Raw genomic sequence first — 18,489 nt, forward strand, 5'->3', positions numbered from 1 at the left:
CTAAAGGTGCCCCATGGGTCTACTGGAACGCCAGTTTTCTGTTGTGAATGCGCGGAGGCGTCTTGCGCACTTTCAACGGTATAGACACTTGATGGCAAGATTCCGTTTTCACACGCTCGTCTGTATTCGACCGCACAACAGGGGGTGCCACTTTTCCCTTCGCACCTGAATGCAAACGAAAAACTGCAACCGGAACAATATCGGAGATACTGTGCGGGAACACGCCATTACTTTTAGACGATGTAAGCGATTCAAAAAACCCTTGCTTTTCGGCCTGACTACGGGGTCGCCATCAGAGAAGCCGGCTGCAACACGACAGAGAAGCGTCCTGCCTAATATGCCTGATTAAATCGATAAGGCGCCACCCAGCTCGCCCCAATTAAACACTGCAGCCCAGAATGGGCAAACTGATCCTCAGGAAAACCCACATCAGTTTCGCTCCGCCTTTTTTTCCCTCCGGTACGGCCAACGACGCGTAGTGCTCCGCGCAGAAGCTTTCAGAACGCCAGCTACCCCACCAGGGACGCACACTGACTATTCCGAAAACGTCATGCGCGCTCGCCATGGCAGCCGTAGAGCCTGGAAAACGTTGTACAGTGATTTCATCTGTCCGCCACAGAGCGTCGGCCGTCCCTAGGTTCGGCGTTTTGACCGACTATAGGGCGATGTGAAGCGGTATATAAAGCGACCTTGTTCTGAGCCGTTCTCAATCTTTCTTCCGTACTGTGCTGGCGAGCCTCGGAACAAGGTACCCGTCGCTGTAAGTCTCGAACACGTCCTGCTGCATTTGCGCCAAGTTACTGGTTTGATAGAGAAATCTTTAACTAGAGAGGACGGTGGGAGGTGGGTAGTCAACCGCACCATGCAAACTTAGGTTTGTGGCTTTCCCGTGCGTGTCTCGTATGCTCGCTCCGCCCCTTTATCTGCTGTTCCGTTGCAGCAGCAGCGCTGCAAATGTATGCTCTTTATCCAGGGGAAACACGCCGTTCTGCCTCCCCTTCCGAGTTTTACGATGGTTTGAGCGCGAGGAATGCAGGGATACCGGAGGAAGCGACGAGACGTAATTTGTTCCTCTGGTTCGTCGGGCTCGTTTTCCTTGTGCATGTTCTTGCAACAAGACAGTCCAGAAGCGGTGCCACTTTTCGTCGCTGACTGTTCGTTCAGCGGCTCCCACCTTAAGTTGCGAGAGCGGTTTCAGTCGCCTTTCCTCGGAGCTTTTTAGGACCCTAGCTACGGTGTGCGCGTGGTCGATATCTAGTACATTGGTGGTCGTTTTGTGTAGCAATCTGTGCACCCCAAGTTGGCTTGCATGCGGCACACCTGTTTTTCTCCGCTTTTTCCTGCATCGCGTCACGCTCCATCCACATATCTGTCTGTGTCTTTCGTTCTACCCTCGGGTTTTTGCTGCCTGCCGCCTCCTGTTCTTCACACTATCTCGAGCCATTTCCTCCGGATATCTCCACCTTTCTTCACCATCCACCGCCAGTTGCCCTACCATCGTGTGGCGCTCGCCCCCTGTTCCGTCCGCCTTTCTGCCTCATTTCTCTCGGGCCCCCATGACAACGTGTTCTCCCACGGCCTTCTCCTATGCGAGCTTATTCCGGCTACGGGCGGACAGGCAGCCCTGGCGGGAGCATGCCGTCTAGCGGCTTCTTTGCCTCTGGAGCATTGGGATCGGGCGGCCTCGGCTCTGGAACTCTGACGATGACGTTAAGTCATCCAAGCGGCGCTCAGGGGGCTGGCGGCCCCAACAACTCTCGGTCCCGCCACACAAAGCCGAGGCGCAGCAGCTGCAGGACGGCCTGCGCCGTTCTCGGCTTCGGCCGGGTGACGGGTGTGTATCTCTTCTCCTGCCTTGCATGCATCAGCGTCGCCGTCGCCTTCAATACAACGGGCCCATCAGGTGTGCAGAACACGCCCGCCGCTATTCTCGTTTGCTTGGAAGCTGTAGTCGGCTCGGGTCGAGGGGCGAGTCGGACAGCCATCAGCGTCTCAACCTGTCTCGTTGGTGCCTCCTCCGGGCACTCTGGCTCTCTCCGAAGCACGGAGAGCAGTCAACAGAGAACAATTTGTGGCGGGTTGCTTTGCATAGTCGGCACAAACACCTCCGGGACTGATCAAAGCAGCCAGTGGGACTGACTCGGACTTTTTCGGGAGTGGTTCAACGGGTTTTCGTGCTTTATCTGTGTCCGCTCAGCCTACGAGTACTACGTTAGCTGCCACGGAGACGGGACGGTGTCCCACGGATTCTTCCTGCTGCTCGTTGCCGCCCAACTGTTTTTCATCGTCCTGAAGTGGTGGAGACCACAGCAGTCTGCCTGGCACTGGATGGGGGCTGTATCGGGGCCCGAGCGCTCCTCTCCCCCTACCGGTTTGGTTGCCGCGTTTCCGCTGGAGACTCGGACGGCCGTGCCCTCCGGGAAGAAAGGCCGCTTGGAGCAGGGGGACATCCATAAAGGAGTCGACCCCGCCGCTGTCGTCGTCTCTGCTGTGCGAGGCTCCGGTGTACGGACACCCGGCGGACACGCACAGCCGGCGGCAGCAGACGCAGGCGACCCGTCTGGGTCTGCCGCTTGGATGCAGGGAGGTTTTCGCCTGCCGGCCGGCGCGCGCCACGCAGAAGACGATCTCTCTCAAAGTGCTCAGAGTGCACAGAGAGGCGCTTTCAAGAAGGGACCAGACGGGGCGAGAGAGCTCACTTCCTCAATGGGTATGGTGAGTCTTCCGCTGTTCTTGGGGCTGGTCCAGGATTTGCCTGCAGACGAGACACTCCAGTGTGGTAGCGTCGTCCATGAGAGGAACCTTTTTTCTTGCATGCTTTCAAGATCCGTTATGCCGAGCAGCAACTCCAGCGTAAGAGGAGAAAGGCAGATGCCACGTCCGTGGAGGTTTTTACACGCGTTGCACGTAGAAAAGAAACCTTTCGAGAGCCGTCTCTGGTCTACTTGAGAGCAGCCGTCGCAGGTTTTGGTTTTTCAGCATGCAGAGCTCGCAGACTTGCTCGCTCCTCTTCGAGCTGTCCAGTTGAAGACGCTTCTGTTTGTTGTTTTAAGGCTCCCATGGCGACCGACACAGGAACATCCACAGCCACTGGAATCGGCACGAGCTCCGCAGGGATCTCGAAATTGTTCCTGGAAGAAGCGCCCGATGGAGAAGGCTACGAGGATCGACAGGAGTATGCAGCGGGGCTTGGCGGTATGGCACTGATTTTGCGTCCTCGACTGCGACGAGAAATAGGATCAATTTTTCTGTGAATGAAAGTAGAAATGCAACTGACGAAGATGCTGTTGGTGTAATACGAACTAATGTAAAAATAGGCTTTCTCACCTGTACGGCTAGAGGCGGAGGACTCGAACGCTCACGGAACTGCGGCAGAACCAAAAGATAAGGATCTGGCCTCCTGCTCTACATCTGGAGACTCTGAGTAACACTCGCGCACAAGCTGTACAGACAGCGTATGTTGATGCCGGGCAGACTCAAACAATGCAGTGCCTATCATCTCCGGAGAAAGACACAAAACGCGCTCAAACCTGGCCCAGAATCTGCAGAGACGTTTGCCCCTATGTAGGGGACGACGAGCCGTAGATCGTAAAGGTTTCTGCTTGCCCGATCCGAGTTCAACGGCGTTAGCAGAGCATGTCCACGTGTATTAATCCGACATAGATACTGAGTCTCACCTGGTATCATTCTCAGATTTTATTCGGCTGTCAAGTTCTCCCTTCTCCCTCGCTGTGTCGATTTAGCAGGGACCTGTCTTCATGCATCCCTGAGAGAGCGAACGCATTCGGCGTCTTTTGAATCACGTCTCTTACGCTCGCTGTCGTTTTCTCACCTTTTTTCCAGATTTAGAAAGCGGCAGGAACGGCCAGGTCTTTTGCTCTGGCGGTGGGGATTGCCTCGTCCCCTCGTGGCGCCCCACAGGCATCTGCTGGAATTGTAGGTGGTTGGAAATGAAAACAAAAGCCTCAAAACATGTTCTGTTTAGACGAAATCTTCGGGAAAAGCCGACAAAGACCTCTGCAGAATACCTCCAACGTTGCGAGGACTGCGTTTCCTTTTGTAGAAAAAGCGACAACTGATGCTGTGCTGTTTGGTTCTCGGGAACGGTGGAACTTTCTCTGCTGTATCGGGTATATGCGCCTGCGTCGGCCTCGGTTTCTTTCTTTCTGGGGAGTCTCGAGAGGTCGACTTTCGAGTTTGCTTCGCAGCTTTTTTTCGCTTCTCCAGCCTATGGGCCTCCTCGTTTGTGACCAGGCGACGCACGCCTGTCGTCTGTGTCGCCTGTTTTTTTCGCAGCGACCTGGGTCACGATGGAGTACCTCATCTACGGCCTCGGCTTCTACTCCGCAGTGCTCGGGTGGCGCGTCTACGGAGGCGCCACCACGAGCAATTTCACAACGCTCAGAACCTGCGACCATATGAACGTTTTGTCCTTCGGGGCAGATCTGTCAGTGCACCTGAACTCTCCCACGGAACCACCACATACTGAAAGATCTGGATTGGTGTCCGTCTACTTCCACCAACTATATATATATATATATTTATGTATGGATATATATATGTATATGCATGCACACACGTATGTAGATATATATATATATATATTTCTGTGCATGTGCTTCTACATATATATATATATATATATTCACATGTGTGTATTACATTGGCATTTGCGTACGTGCCACTTGGCAGGTGTCCTTACATAGTTGAATGTTCTCTCGCATTTTTCGTTCCAAGTTGCCGTCAGCCCCTTTTTGGCGCAAGTCTGTTTGCTTTCTTCTCGCAGACCTCTCGTTGACAGCATTGTTTCAGATTTTGCTTTTCTGGAGAGTTACCTGGCACTGGCGACGACGATGCTGATCGTGCGCAAGTATCGCAACCCATACTGGCTCAGCTCATACTGCGGACCTGGTCTTATGCGGTAAGAGTTCTTTTTTCAGTTTTTATTCTATTCTAACGTGGTTTTTCTTACGACCTGTTAGTCTGCTGTCGCCTCCCGTATTCCATTTGCTCCCTCGTTTTCTTCTACATTTCTTCAAAAATCGTTTCAGCGACTAGTTTTGTTGGTCTTTGACAGTCGCTCCTCTGTTTTTGCTCCTCCGTCTTCCAACACCTCGAGAAACGGATTTTCATAGTTTTTCCACATTTTCCCTTCATTCTCTGCTCGGTTTCAGGCACTGCCCGGAAGCGCTGAAGACGGTCTTCATTTTCCAGGCGCTGCTTCAACTGGCGATTCTCGCGACGGCTACAGGGAAAATCGCTCTTTGTTGGATGACCGGTGGGTGTTTTGCATGCAAATCAAGAAACTGTTTTTCTTCGAGACAGCAGGACTTTTGCCTCCGACAAGTGCGGCGTCGTCTGGGGAGGGGGTGGCGGGAGCCAAATTTCAACTGGTTCCTTGTTCGCTGTGCCGACCACAGAATTCTTTGCTCTGCCTTTCACCTAGGCGCGTGCTCCCGAACCGACTGTTTAGCTTTGCGAAACTGATTCTTTTCTGAAATGCTGTCTCCTCGCATGTTTCTTTGCTGTCGCAGGAGGGGTATCTTCGCTGTTGCGCTTGTTGTCTCGGTCCTGCTTTCCGGTCTTCTCACTCGCGCCCGTCTTTGTCTTTTCTCTGTTGTGTCTGTTTCTTGAACGTCGAACAGACAGGGACGAACGTTGGTCCACTGCTGTCTCCGAGTCCTTTTCTGGCTTACACCTGGGTGCGTCTTTTTCCACTTCCCCTTTCTCTTCCTCGGTGGACTCGTCGCTTTCCTTCGCAGGCTACGGGACTCCCATGCAGATCCTCTCTGCCTTCATACTCGTCAGCGTCGTGATGTGGACTGTCACCGTCTTGAGTCACGTCCTGCAAACAGAGCAGATGAACCCTCCTCTCCTTCCCACCCTCGAGTACCACTGGCTGTGGTGAGAACGGAGAAGAAAAAGAGAAAACTGGAAAGGCGTGGAGTGGCCAGCAGCCAAGCGGCAGGCCGAAGGGAAGGGGAAGAGATGGAAGCCGCGACAGAGCGCAGAAGGAGAGAGAAGAAGAAAGAGGAGAAGAACAGGAAAAGAATTGAGTGAGAGAGGAAGAGAGAGAGAGGGAGATAGAGAGGGAGAGAGAGACAGAAAAGGAGAGGGAGAAGAAGAGAGAAAGTGGAACAGAAGATGGTATGCATGGGGATTTAAAAAGGAAACCGTAGGACAGACGGGATCTGAGAAAGGTAGAGTTCCACAACTATGTGGATTCTGTGGCCCGGCTGGTGTTTCGTTTCCGGTTTTTCTCCATTGAGAGCATTTTGGATTTCCCCATTTCCTCCGCAGGGCGATGATTTGCCAGGCCATCATTTGGTTTTGCGGCTTTCTCTTTTATCTCTCCGTCTACGGCGTCCGGTGCTGGCCCTTCCTCGCGCTTCATGCGGCGGCATGGCTCGGCTACGTTTCAATTACAGTGTGGAAATTCAGCTCCATCTTCCCCAACTGGATTTCCGGCACAGGCAAGAACCAATCTTCGATCTAAAAGCGAGGTTTCTGTCGCTTCCCGTTGCGCACCCTGCAGAAAGAGAAAAGAAAAGAAACGAACTGGTCCTTCACCTACGTAGACAGCTAAGCGAGAGAGGGATGCACGCTTCAGTGTCTGGCAGCTTCACCCGTTCGGAGGAAACAATTCAAGGCAAGCGGCAACTTCCCGTAAACATGTAGATTTCCATATGTCTGTGTATGTGTGTTGTATACCATTTGCGCGTTCATTTGTGTGGGAGGACTGCAGAGAGGTAGAAACTGTGTTATTTGTGAGAAGGAAGTGGTTCCGTTTGCGTCTGTGTCGTTTTGTTGGATTTCTTGGAGAGAAGGAAGGTTTCGCTTTTGTGCTTGTGGAAGCAGAGTGCTTCTGTCCGTTTGTTTTTTCAGAAGAAACAGACGTTTCCTTCGATGCGTCAGACCACCGGCGTGTCTTGCGCCCACGCCACCGGGGAGACAGGAGCATGCGTGTACTCGGGGACGAGGTGGGAGCTGGAGCCTCTCCGTTTATGCGAGCTAGCTATCAGTGAAGCCGATGTCTTTGAGCAAAAGAAACGGTCGGCTTCTGCGCATCAAAGCAAGGCGATCTGTATAGTTCTTCCTTGGTACACCTGCGTCCACAGGAGTTGTCTCGTTTTGGCGCTCAGAGCCGTTCGAACTAGGTACGGGTAAGGGACAAGGTCTCCGCGCTGTAGAAAAGAAGAAAGGTAGCTGGTCTGTAATGCTGGCAGTTGTAAGGGAAGGAACGAGTTGTTTGTAGACTCGAGGGAGAGAAGGAAGCGGGTGGACACAGAGAGGGAGGAACCTGAGAATGCCATGTTAAAACATACAGCGAAGGGAAGCAGGCCATCGGAAGGCAGCCGCCGGCGCGTGCTTGGGATTTTCATTTTTTTCACTCGGTTTTCAAATGAAGTCCAAGAACTTAAACCGTTTTTGTTTTTTCCCCGTCTCAAAGATTGATTTCAAGAGGGGGCGGCTCGAGGGAAAGAGACGCTGGGGCCGCATTTGCGAGTCTACGCAACTTTGAGGACTTTTGTCGCAACTTCTGCGACAGACCCCCGACATCAAGGTGCTCCTACGTCGATTAAGTTCTCGGCGTAATGTGTGGATTCCTGTTTTCCCTCGTAAGAACCGCAAGCCCGCCATTTCCTGCGCGAGTCGACGTTCACGTTGAAAAGATGCACTGCATTTACATCGATACCGAAACGTCATGGCTTTAGATCGGCGGTTACAGACGATGAAACCTAGTACGAATCAAATGAGTTAAATAGTACAGGGTTTTAAAAAATGAGAAACTTCTGCAAGGGAGAAAGAGCTGCTCAGAAAGTAGAATCCCTTCGCACGTTTCTGTTCACGTCTCTGGTGTTAGAGAGAGCAGCACCAGGCGGGACTTTGCCGCATTGAGCTCTCTGGTGGAGCGAAATCGAGTTTTTTTTCTGTTGCGAGGTGCATCCCGCCTCTGGTTTTCTCTGCGTCACTACCTCTGCTTCTGTCTCTCCTTCACTGCTGATCTGCCACATTCTCTCACTTTCTCTCTTGGCTTCGCTACCTAACCCGGGATTTCCTGTTGATCCAACTGGGTTGTACCAGAGTCAGAAAAGCAGGAAACGCAACCCAGGCATTCACCCAAGAACAACCTCGCCTATGGACGCGCATGCAAGGGCAACACTACACCACGATGGCGCTTCCTCAGAAAGTGTTGCACAGAAAAAGAATCACAGAAGTGCGGATAAAATGTCCGTGACGTTTACGTGCGCCTTCCACACAGACATTTCAGTGGACGGTTGACGATAGTTTTGTTTCTACAGCACCTGCGCTTACATGTGTAAGACCTATTCACACGCACTAGAGAGACTAGTATGAAACAGATTTTCGACCACACCGCCGAGACAAATCACAACACAAAACGTGATGTGTTTCTACTCTTAGTGAAATGAAATTTGAGCTGGAGTCCCTTCAGAGCCGTTCTGTATGCTTAGACCCAGAAGACGCATGGGACTAGGAATCATTCCTGTCCTCCTGTCACATTTCTTTTCCGTTTCCCGCTGTATTGTCACATTCCGTGCCTATCCACTCCGTGCCTTCTTGCGAATTCGCCTCACGTTTCTGTCTGGGGCATATTGCTTTTAACTGCGGATGCCACATCGACCCGCACGGCACTTCTGCATCGTCTGGTGAGCAGCAGTCTCGCTTGGGCATCGGAAGCGGCTCTGAGCAAGCAGATGAGTGCATTTCTTTCAGCTTCTGCTCTAGCACCTCCGCTCGGCCCACCTGCCGTTCCTCGCTTGTCGCTTTCAGCGAGTTGTTCCGCTTCAACTCGTGTTTTCCGTCTGTTTTGCCTCGTAGCGTCTCCTGTGTCAGCAGCTCTGCTCCCGTCACGTCCACCTCCGGAACAGAAGTCACCTGCCTTCCCCCCGGCTGTGCGACTGTCAGCGCCTACGACCAGCGTTTTTCTTGGATATTGCTTTTCCTTGTTTGTGCGCGGCTCCATTCTGTCCATTCCAGAGACGGGAAACGCGTCAGTGGCTGGACTGGTGCCAAGTGAGAGCGTGCGTTTCCTCAGGTCTTTGTGGACCTTGAGAAGCAGCAGCTGAATACGGTGAACAGTGTGGGTGGTTGGATGATGGAACGGAAAAAGATGCGTCCAGACAGCGTGAGCCATTGGACGGGGCAGCTGCAGGTACACGTCGAAAATGCAATCGAAAAACAAATCCTCGAACTTTGTGAGCAACTCGCGGTGACCTGGGGTACGCTGCTGGAACGCAGCCAGAGCGGCCGCTGCCGCCGCAGCGACCGAAGAAGACTGAACCGGCGGATCGATGAAAAGACGAAAGTGAGCAAATTTGCATTCGTAAGAGGGCACTGCTGCGTGACACCTCGCTGCACCTGCAGCTGCTCTAACGATATTTTTATCGTATTGCATCTCCATGTATAACAGGCGCTGCTTGACGTCTGCCCATAGCCCGGCTCCCGAGAGAAACGGATCTAAACGACCTGCGCGTTCTCGCGTTCGCCTTTCTTCTACGTCGTCTAAAAGACTGTGCGATGCTTGTCTACGTGCCTTCACATGCGGTCGATGGGCGGGATGCTCTGAGTTGCTTCTGAAAACCGGCAGATTTTCTCGCTTGTCCCAAACAACTGACACTTCGGTGTCGTGGTGCGCAAGCGCCGTGCGACTAGGAGCTAACGCAAAGGGCGGGGCAACTGCCGCGAGGTCGGTATCTCGGCAAGCAAAGAGCCGCTCTAAAAGTGTCCATCGCTGCGCCTGAGTGAGGAACGGCGGGAAGCTGACGGCGCCTTGCGGAATGTGCGGCACCCGAAGAACCCGACATACCGTTCCTTCCGCAAACTCGCTAGTCAACTGGACGAACTGCTTGCTCGCGAAAAACTCAAATTGCTCAAGAGATGCCGAACGCGAGGCGTGCGCAATATGGCCAGGTACGTGTGTTCCAGATGGGAGTTCTGTCGGAGTATCGTCCCCCAGACGGTTCATTTGTGATCTTGTCGAGCGCTTTTTTCCGCTCGCGTCCACATTTCGGTGGGTGGAAGGCGACTTCTGCCCAGTCGGGAGAAAACTGCCCGAGTCGTGCGTCTGGGAAACCGTTCGCGTCCCTGCGTGCCGTTCGACTGGGTCGTGCTCTTTGAAGCAACTTTGTTTGTCTGTTGGTTTCTCGTCGTTTCTTTCCGACCGGGGATCCTCAGGCGTACCGCGCGAATTCCGACCACTCACGACCCTCGAGAGTTCCTGTTCCAGAGATTCCACGATTGCCACGGCGAATTCAGGACTTCGTGAAGCGCTGCTCGCCGCTTCAGTGAAGCCCCGGGGTATATGTACACCGGGTGGCGACAGCCTCTGTACATCAGCGAACGGAGAGAAAGCACCGCAAGCTGAACACCAGTTGCCAACAGAGTAGGGCTGTTCGCGCTCACATGTAGCTTGGACTGGGGACAAGCTGGATCTGCAAACAGCGACGGAAGTTCCTCTTAGTGTTCCGGACGAGAAAAACGGATGGGAGGACGCAGAAGTGCTGCGTGTGATACCTGAAGGTCTGGCCTCTCGCGGGCCACCAGACACCTCCCTCCGAATGCAGCGGTGTTCCTTTCGAATTACGTCCTCTTCTGATAATTTTTGTGATGCACGCGTTTCACCACTTTGGTTCATCTTCCGGGAATCGCTTCGCGAACCGCAAATGCTCGTGGCAGTTTCGCTTTCTTCCGGATTTGCGTCCCTAGCTCCTCGGTCGGCGCTGCCTCCCGCCGAAATGCTTCTTCCTTCGCTGCCTTCTCGGCTTCCTGTTTCCGTTCTTTTTGTTTCTCCACGTGTTACCTTCTCCCATTCTGGAGAGACATGTGGAGAGTAACAGGTCTGGATCTGTTGGCTTTTGAGATTCCCCGCCTCGTCCTCAGCCTCCCTCGATGCTTCACCCAGCAGCGACCAGTGTTCAGTGGTGGTTTCGTTTTTTCTCTCTTTCGTCTCTCCGTTTTCTGCGTTCTGTGCTTTCTCAACGGCGCCAGCGGAGAGTCTTCGGTGAGACGAGGCAAGGCAGAACGGTTGGGGAAACATTTTTCGTCTTTCTCCCGCGTGCTCTAGGCACGTTTCGCAAACGAACGGAGGCAGGACTCCGCAACACGGCAGAAAGGGGAATGACGGGGAGCGCGAAACTCCGTGAAAAGCGATACTCGACGACTGCCTCGAAGAAATCCGGGCACGACGCGGCCGTCTCTCGCTGTCTGATACCAAGGCGAGAGCGCGAGAACGTGAAAAAGACTCGATTTTCCCCCTTTCTCCTCGAGACAGGGATCTACCCACAAAAGCCTGGCGACATCGCGGTTTCTCCAACTCGCGTTTGGCCTGTTCCTTCCAGCCGGTTCCTGTTGTATGCACACCCGAAGGCCCCGCGACGGAACCGCGTCGGCCCGTCTGGGTTTCGTCATCAGCCCTCCGTCGGGTTTTCAGGCATTCCAATAAAGACAGCTCTGAAAACTGTGACACGTCGCCAGCAGCCTCTCCTTTATTTCCTCTCTGTTCCCCGCAAATTTCCTCTTGTTCTTGCCGCTTCTTTCCAGTCATCCAAGATGAACCCTCCGGCGTCAGCCCGCGTGCGTTACTGGCGCGTTTGTTTCCCCTCGTTTCGTGTTTGTCAGCGCTGGAAAAAGCAGCGGATGTCGAGGCGTTTGAATGCGGAGATTTCGCTGAGGCGGGGGGGAAAGCCAGCCGGCCCAGAAGCACATCTTGGAAGTGCAGCAGATGGAGCAAACGCAGCAGTGCAGCGGGTGTGAAAGCTGTCTGTACTGCCACATCCATCCAAAACGCTCTCACAGACAACGGCCGCAGATTCCCAGAGACAGACGGCGCCGACGCGAGCGACACACCGAAAGATGCACGGGCGAGAGGCGAGTGGGCCGGGGAACACAGACACGGAAAGGAGCGCAGCATCGGAGCAGTCGAAGCGACTGCGCCGCCGGCCGCACGCACGAGGGCCAGGTGGCTCACACGATCGGCGACAGGGTGGAACAGGGGCTCTGAACGAGAAACACAGAGACAAGAGAGAGAAGAAAGACAAGCCAGCGAGTCGTCCAACGCTCTGCAGGAGGAAAGGCATCGCCAGTCCGTGTTGTGCGCGTCCAGAGCGCGCGATCGAGGAACACTGCAGACTCCTTGGACTTTTTTCTTCACAAAAGATAAAAAGCCTGGCTAGCGATCTCGAGTTTCCATGGAAGAAAGAGAGAACACAAGAGAGGAAGAACACTCGACGCCCTTCGACCCTCTTGCCGTTTCGAGAGAGGAGGGCAACACCTACTGAGGATGTAGAGAGACGCGAAGACTCTAGGGTCGCACTGAGGGACGACAGAGGCAGAAAATGCATACAGGAATGTTCAAACACGACCTGTCGCTGCAAGCTTCCAACTATGTTGAAACATTTGTTTTGCTTCGACTCGGAGCTGAAGAGTGTTACCTGGAATAAAGTTAAGGAGCGCTGTCTGAAGGAAACTGAAGACGCAGGAAAGCAACGCGACTTCGGTCTCGTGCTCCGTCGCCTGGAGCATCTGGGATGGGACGGGGACCAGGAGGACACAGAGTGGAACGGAGATGCACAAAGAAGCAGAAAAAGGAGACACGAAACGCGCGAGAGAGAAACGCACAGAGACGCCGCCAAGTGCATGTCGCCCGTCGGGATCAGTCTCAGTGCCTCACTTCCTGATTTCCTCCGTCCTTCCCTGCTGCCGACATCGTTGATGACACCTCCTTCTTTTTCTCTCTTCTTCTTGCGTCTTCTCGCTTCCTCTCCCTCCTTTTCTCTTCTTCTTCTCACCTTGTCAAGGAAGAGATTTGCAGGGAGTTTCGCCTCCTTGACGCGGGTCCAGAGTGCAGCAGCCACGAGTAGGCGGCGCATAGCACTGCCCGAAAGCGAAGGGAGGGCGGGCAGAAGAAAGGCGAGGGAGGCGTCGTCGAGGTGGGGGAGAAGGTATCTGAGAAGAGGCAGGGAAGGTTCCCACCACAGAGAAAACACGGTGGAGAAAGAGATAAACAAAAAAGCGGCATCTCAAACGAGTTTTATCAGGGACAGCCCTTGGCAGCTACTCCAAGAAGAGACACCAGTGCGACACCTGCAGAAACTGACGCGCGTCTTGTGAGGGCCGGTCAGCAGCCTCTTCTCCCCAAACCTCAAAGTCTCCCATTCTCCATCTCCTGCGTCCCTGCTTTAAGCCAGCGACCCTGTGTGCGACTCCACACTGTGACGACGTAGGCAGGCAGACGTTCACGCAACCACTCACCTTCACTACATACATATTTCTGTATGTGCACATTCTTCAGTTGATGAACTGTTACATGCGAGCTACATTCGAGGCTCGGCATTCGCTTTACGCTACACGAACTGTCATCCTTAAAGAGCGGTCAACTTTCCCTTTCTCCGAATTGCACATCGCATGCGATATCAAATAGATACCTGAAGCTCGACTTTCCGTTGCGTATATGATTATATACGTAGATATATACATTTATATATATTGATGTATCCGTATGCATACACGTGAATATGTGTATATACGTATATTATTATATCTATCTGTGTATAGACGTATATATATAAACTCATCTATGGACATTTATTTGCATGTCGGTGGAGACGCAAGAGAATGAACGAAACAACAAGGGATTCCTCCATAAGTTTTTCTGGGACGTTCCTTTCAGCGTCACTTGTTCTTGGAGAAAACGACGAGAGGCCTTACAGTTCATCTGTGGGGTTGCAGAGGACGGCGCGAGGAGAGGGCGAATGCACCAGCTGGCGAACCAACGTCATTTTCTCCTTGACACTCACCCACGTTCTCTGAATCTTTATGGTTTCCTGTTCTCTGCGTTCTTGCCCTTCTGCTTCCGAGCCGTTTTCTCTTCCTCGAGGAATCTGTCGACGATCTTCACAGCCTGGAAGCCCGAACACATGAGGGAAAACGGAGGCGAAGAAGAACGAAAACACTGACAGTTGCATTGTTATCTATACGCATATATATATATATATATATATATATATATATGTATGCTTGTATGAATGTATGTATGTCCCCACATCTAAATATTGATATGTCTATTTCTATTTACGTCTACAACTCTGCGTCTTCCTCATTCTATCTATTGCTACCTATTTCTATCAATCTAGATTCATCTGCATGTTTCCCTGTGTGTCTATGTCTGTTTAGGTCTACTTTTATCACTTCATCTGCGCATATTGAGATCTGTTCTCACTTTTCGTCTTCGAGAATGTACGCGCATCATTCAGGTTTGAAAGACGTTGTTTTTCCCGGGCTCTCTCTGGGCCTTGAAACTTACAAAAGAAGCAGTCGAGAGCGACTCTTTGAATGGGGAGAGCAGGACTGCTGTCTGGTCTTCTCGCTGGACTCGAGCCGACGGGACAGCGGCTGCAGGCGTCGCACTGCAGAAGGTGGAACGAAGAAATCCGAAATTTCGCCGGAGAACAGGGAGGTGCAGAAGAATAAGAAACAGAGAAGGTCGGCGAGGGCAAGCGAGGAATGGTGCTGCTTTCCCTGCTCACGCCTCTGCGTGTGTCAGACAAACGAGACAGCAACCGACAGCAACCCTGCGGAGAGGTAGAAGACGAAGAAAACGAAGGCGCGGAAGAGGAGGAAGAGAAAACAGGAGATGGAGAACTTGTATGGGTGGAAGAAGAAGATGAAAAAGAAGACGACGAGGATGACGACCAGGAAGAGGAACATAGAAGGGACGAGGAAGGACAGAGATGAAGACGGTGGCGAACGCCCACGAGGGAAGGGATCTGAAAGCGAAGCGTCGTTTCCTCGCGTAAAGCCGAGGATGACGGGAGGGAGGGAGACCGGAAACAGGAAGAAGAGAGACAGGAAGAACTCCACACCTGATGAAAGAAAAGAGGCAAAGCAACGATGTCTGAAGAAGAGGCACACCCGAAGAAGAGAAGACGCGAAAAGCAGGAAGCCGCTGCTTGTTGGACCGTGGTACCGTGAATGGATTCGAGAGACGCAACAGTAGTGAGAAGAAAAACGGTGAAAGGGCCAGTTTTCCCCATTTGTCTTGACAGCCAAATGAAGTGTCTTCTCACAGAGGACTTAGGAGGCAGATTTATATTTTTACTGCACGTTTTCTTCCTTTGCGCGTGTTAAGATTCGTTGTCTTCTTTGAGAGATCTGCTTGTTCTGGTGAAGCATCTTAAGAAGATAAAAGGCAAACACAGCAGTCCATCTGGTTCACATCAATGTGCGAAGTGCATGCAGACTCACCGGCCTCAAAAGCTTCACACCGCTCTGCGCCCACCATTTGCCTATGAGGACAGCCCACGGCGGGAGGGACTTTCCTTGAGTTCTTCGTCTGTTTCTGTCGTTCCTCTCCCTTCTTTCTGCCCCACCCGTTCCTGCCTCCGAACGAAACTCTCCACTTCCCGGAGAGCTCGCTGTCATTTTCTCTCTTTCAAGCGCGAAACTCCGGGAAGACGAGTACGCCGAGGCGTCGCTTTCGCTGTCTTCATCCTCCGAGACCGGCGGGAAGAGCGTTTGCAGGGAGTACCAAGTCTGCGGCTTGCGGTGGCGCTCAGAGGTGCGGAGAAAAAGAGAATTTCTTTCTCGTCCTCCGCGCACATGTTGTCTCAGCCTTTCACCGAGACTCTCCGACTTTGTAAAGTCCTTCGCCTCCACGGAGCGGTCTGCGGCTCTCGTTGCGCGGTTCGTCCTTCGACCTGCTCGCTTTCCTTCGCCCTCTGCATGCTGTTGTGATCGGCCAGCTCTCCTGCCGCCGCCTCTGCTCTCGGTCGCGGCTCTTTGCGTGCAGCGATGGAGAAGGCGCCTCCGAGAAGCTCGAGCGGCGCCAGCAAGGACATGAGAAGAAAGCGAAGCAGCAGAACGTGGAGAAGAAGGAGGAGATGAAGAGTGACAAGAAGGAGAGGGAGACAAAGACCGAGAAGAAGGAAAAGACGAGCGAGAAGAAGGGGAAGAAGAGGGAGAAGAAGAGGGGGAAGAAGAGGGAGAAGAGCGAGACGAAGAGGAAGAAGAGCGAGAAGAAGAGGAAGAAGAGCGAGAAGAAGAGGAAGAAGAGCGCGAAGAAGAGGGAGAAGAGCGAGAAGAAGAGGGAGAAGCAGGAGGGACGGCAAGACATCGATGAAGGAGAAACCGAGCAGAGGGGGCAAAGCTGTGTTGCAGACGAACGTACCGACGAAGGCTCTGAAGCGTAACGAAAAAGGACGGAGCGCGGAGTCACATTCAAGAAACAGAAGGCGAGGCAGAGAAACGAGCGGTCAGATTTATAACGCGCAGCGAAGCAATGTGGCGAGGACAGGAAACGAAAGCACGACTGAGCACGCAGAGACAAGACAGAGGAGACAGCGACACGACGGCGGAGACAGCGACACGACAGAGGAGACCGAGACATGGGAGAGTAACAGTCCAAGAAGAGGGATCTAAGAAAAGAGATTTAAGAAGAGAGACTAGAGAGAAGAGGCTCGAGAGAAGCGATCTAAGACAAGAGTGAGACATTTGGTAGGGTTAGACAGGCAGCAAGAGCAGAAGCGAGAAGGCGAGGGAAGTTCTCTTTTCCGTTTGTCTCCTCGCGCCTGAAGTTTATCGTGGAAGAAGGAGGCGCTTCTTTAGAAGTCGCGGGCGAGGAAAACGGAGATGCAAGCATGCATGCGAAAATGAATGAGAAACAAGAGGGACAGCCAACCAGAGAGGGGGAGCATGCCCGTAGCACGCCAGCAAGCAGGACGAAGTCAGGGACATCCAATTTCCAGAACGCTCTCTTTTCTAGAAAAAAGATGGAAATCGAGAAGTGTGAAAGTGTGCTTGAACCCGCAGCTCGACAAATGCAGAAGGGCGCGAGAGAGACCAGAACACAGGAAGAAAACACAAACGCCTTTGGCAAGAGGAGAAGGCCCCCAGAACTCGAGGACATCCTCTCGACGGCCAAGAAAACATCTGCGAATGCATGCAGACTGAAACGTGACTCAGAGAGGTTCGCTTGAAAGGAACTAGGCAGGGAGGGACGGACCCACAGAGAGAACAGTCCGAGAGGGAGAGACAGAGAGGAAAACGAAACCTCACCTCAGCGAAATGGTGACTTCCAAACGAGCAGCGACAGTGTCGGAGCAGCGCAGCGCCTTTACCGAACGCGATGGCGGGGACGACGAGGGAAGAGGCGTCCGTGGAAGTCAGGGCGAAACAGAGAGGGTGCGTGGTTTGCTACGCACACACAAACAGAAGAGAAGTCGACGAAAAACAGAGAGGGTCGCGCAAAGGAAGAGCCCACAAAAAGCAAGGAGCACGTCCGAGCAGAGACAGCTAGAGAGCGAGAAAGCAAGGAAAGAAACACAAAGAAAAGAGAGAAGGAGGGGGGAGACGAGAGCGAGAGGAATTTCAACGGAGACGGGAGAGAGAAGCATAGAGAAGAGAACAGAAGCGTAAAGAAAGAGAGAGAAAGAACGCAAACCAAAACGGCGGAGAAGGCACCCGCTGCAGCTGGGCAGGCTTCCTGGAGAACAGGCACTTGGGCAGCAGGGCCAAGAAGTGGAAAGGCGCTGGCTGGCAAGGCAAGGCGCGAGAATGCGTAAAACGTTCTCTTTTCGTTCGACGGAGAAGTTGGATCAAGCATGAACAGGTTCTGTTGCCCCGCGAAGCAGGATTTCTTCTTGGAGAAGAGACCGTTTGATGTGACGCATGTTCCTTCAAACAGATCTGGAAGAAGGACGTGACGAGCAGGCTCGTCCTAACATTTGCCCTGACCTTTGTGGTGTATGCTGCTGTGTGTTCGAGCGCCAACGTCGCGTCTCTTCTTCTGTGCAGTCCATGGGGATGCTCAGACTCACTTTCAAATCCGCTGCGTACGCCCATTGTTTGATGTGCTGGTGATACCACTGCCAGATAATAGCATCTTCAAGGACATCGGCGCTCTCGTCTTCTTTCCCCTTTTCCTTCTGATCCTTGTCCTCTTCTTCCGCCTGTGCGTTCCTCTCTCCCTTTTCCTTTTTTCCTTTCTTTCCTTCTTTCCCTGCGCTACGTTCTTGTTCTCCTCTCCCCTCCCTGCGTTCTGCTTCTCCGCTGTCCTCATTGGTTCTCTGTGTTGCTGTCTCCTCCCTCGCCTCCCTCACCTCCCTCGCCTCCCTCACCTCCCTCACCTCCCTCTTTCCTTCTCCTTCTTCGCTTTCTCGGCGTTGTTCCCCTTTGTCAAGGCCGACATGTTCCGGATTCTGTCTCTGCCCGTCGCCACCTCTGCTCGCCGGTCTCTCGGCGTCCCCCACCGTTCTTTTGCGTCCTTCCCTTCTCTTCTTCTCTCTGTGCGTGTCTCTTTGTCTTCGCTCTGCGTGGCCTCCCGCCTCGTAGTTCCCGCTGTCTCCGCATGCAGAAGCTGCAGAGCACGCGCTTCTCTCACGCCCCCACCGCGCTGTCTGCAGATGCAGACGATTGTCCGTTTTCCGGGTCAGTCCCGAGTCCTCCTTGTCCCTTTCTCTTCGTCCGCTTCTT

The 18,489-nt window shown here is 53.1% G+C and overlaps 3 protein-coding genes across 3 annotated transcripts; 2 read left to right on the forward strand and 1 right to left on the reverse strand.

Annotated features, from left to right (window-relative positions):
• The first annotated feature begins 1,215 nt into the window (after positions 1-1,215).
• TGME49_262610 (hypothetical protein) lies at positions 1,216-7,671 on the forward strand. The gene is made up of 10 exons (XM_002365320.1): positions 1,216-1,903; positions 2,198-2,715; positions 3,054-3,195; positions 3,844-3,936; positions 4,297-4,447; positions 4,787-4,921; positions 5,175-5,278; positions 5,763-5,904; positions 6,301-6,473; positions 6,886-7,671. Exons 1-10 carry the CDS (start codon positions 1,588-1,590, stop codon positions 7,023-7,025), a joined length of 1,914 nt encoding a protein of 637 aa, XP_002365361.1. The 5' UTR covers positions 1,216-1,587; the 3' UTR covers positions 7,026-7,671.
• Positions 7,672-8,282: 611 nt separating this feature from the next.
• TGME49_262600 (hypothetical protein) lies at positions 8,283-12,543 on the reverse strand (the record flags this gene model as incomplete). Its single annotated transcript, XM_018781291.1, has 2 exons — positions 8,283-12,018; positions 12,453-12,543. The coding sequence occupies 2 exons, from the start codon at positions 12,541-12,543 to the stop codon at positions 8,594-8,596; spliced, it is 3,516 nt and encodes a 1,171-aa protein (XP_018637126.1). The 3' UTR covers positions 8,283-8,593.
• A 114-nt stretch (positions 12,544-12,657) lies between these two features.
• Positions 12,658-16,208, forward strand: TGME49_262590 (hypothetical protein; the record flags this gene model as incomplete). Its single annotated transcript, XM_018781290.1, has 4 exons — positions 12,658-12,666; positions 13,059-13,137; positions 14,274-14,502; positions 15,809-16,208. The coding sequence occupies 4 exons, from the start codon at positions 12,658-12,660 to the stop codon at positions 16,206-16,208; spliced, it is 717 nt and encodes a 238-aa protein (XP_018637125.1).
• Between the last annotated feature and the right edge of the window lie 2,281 nt (positions 16,209-18,489).

This window comes from Toxoplasma gondii, chromosome VIIb, assembly GCF_000006565.2.
Source record: "Toxoplasma gondii ME49 chromosome VIIb, whole genome shotgun sequence".
NCBI lineage: Eukaryota > Apicomplexa > Conoidasida > Eucoccidiorida > Sarcocystidae > Toxoplasma > Toxoplasma gondii.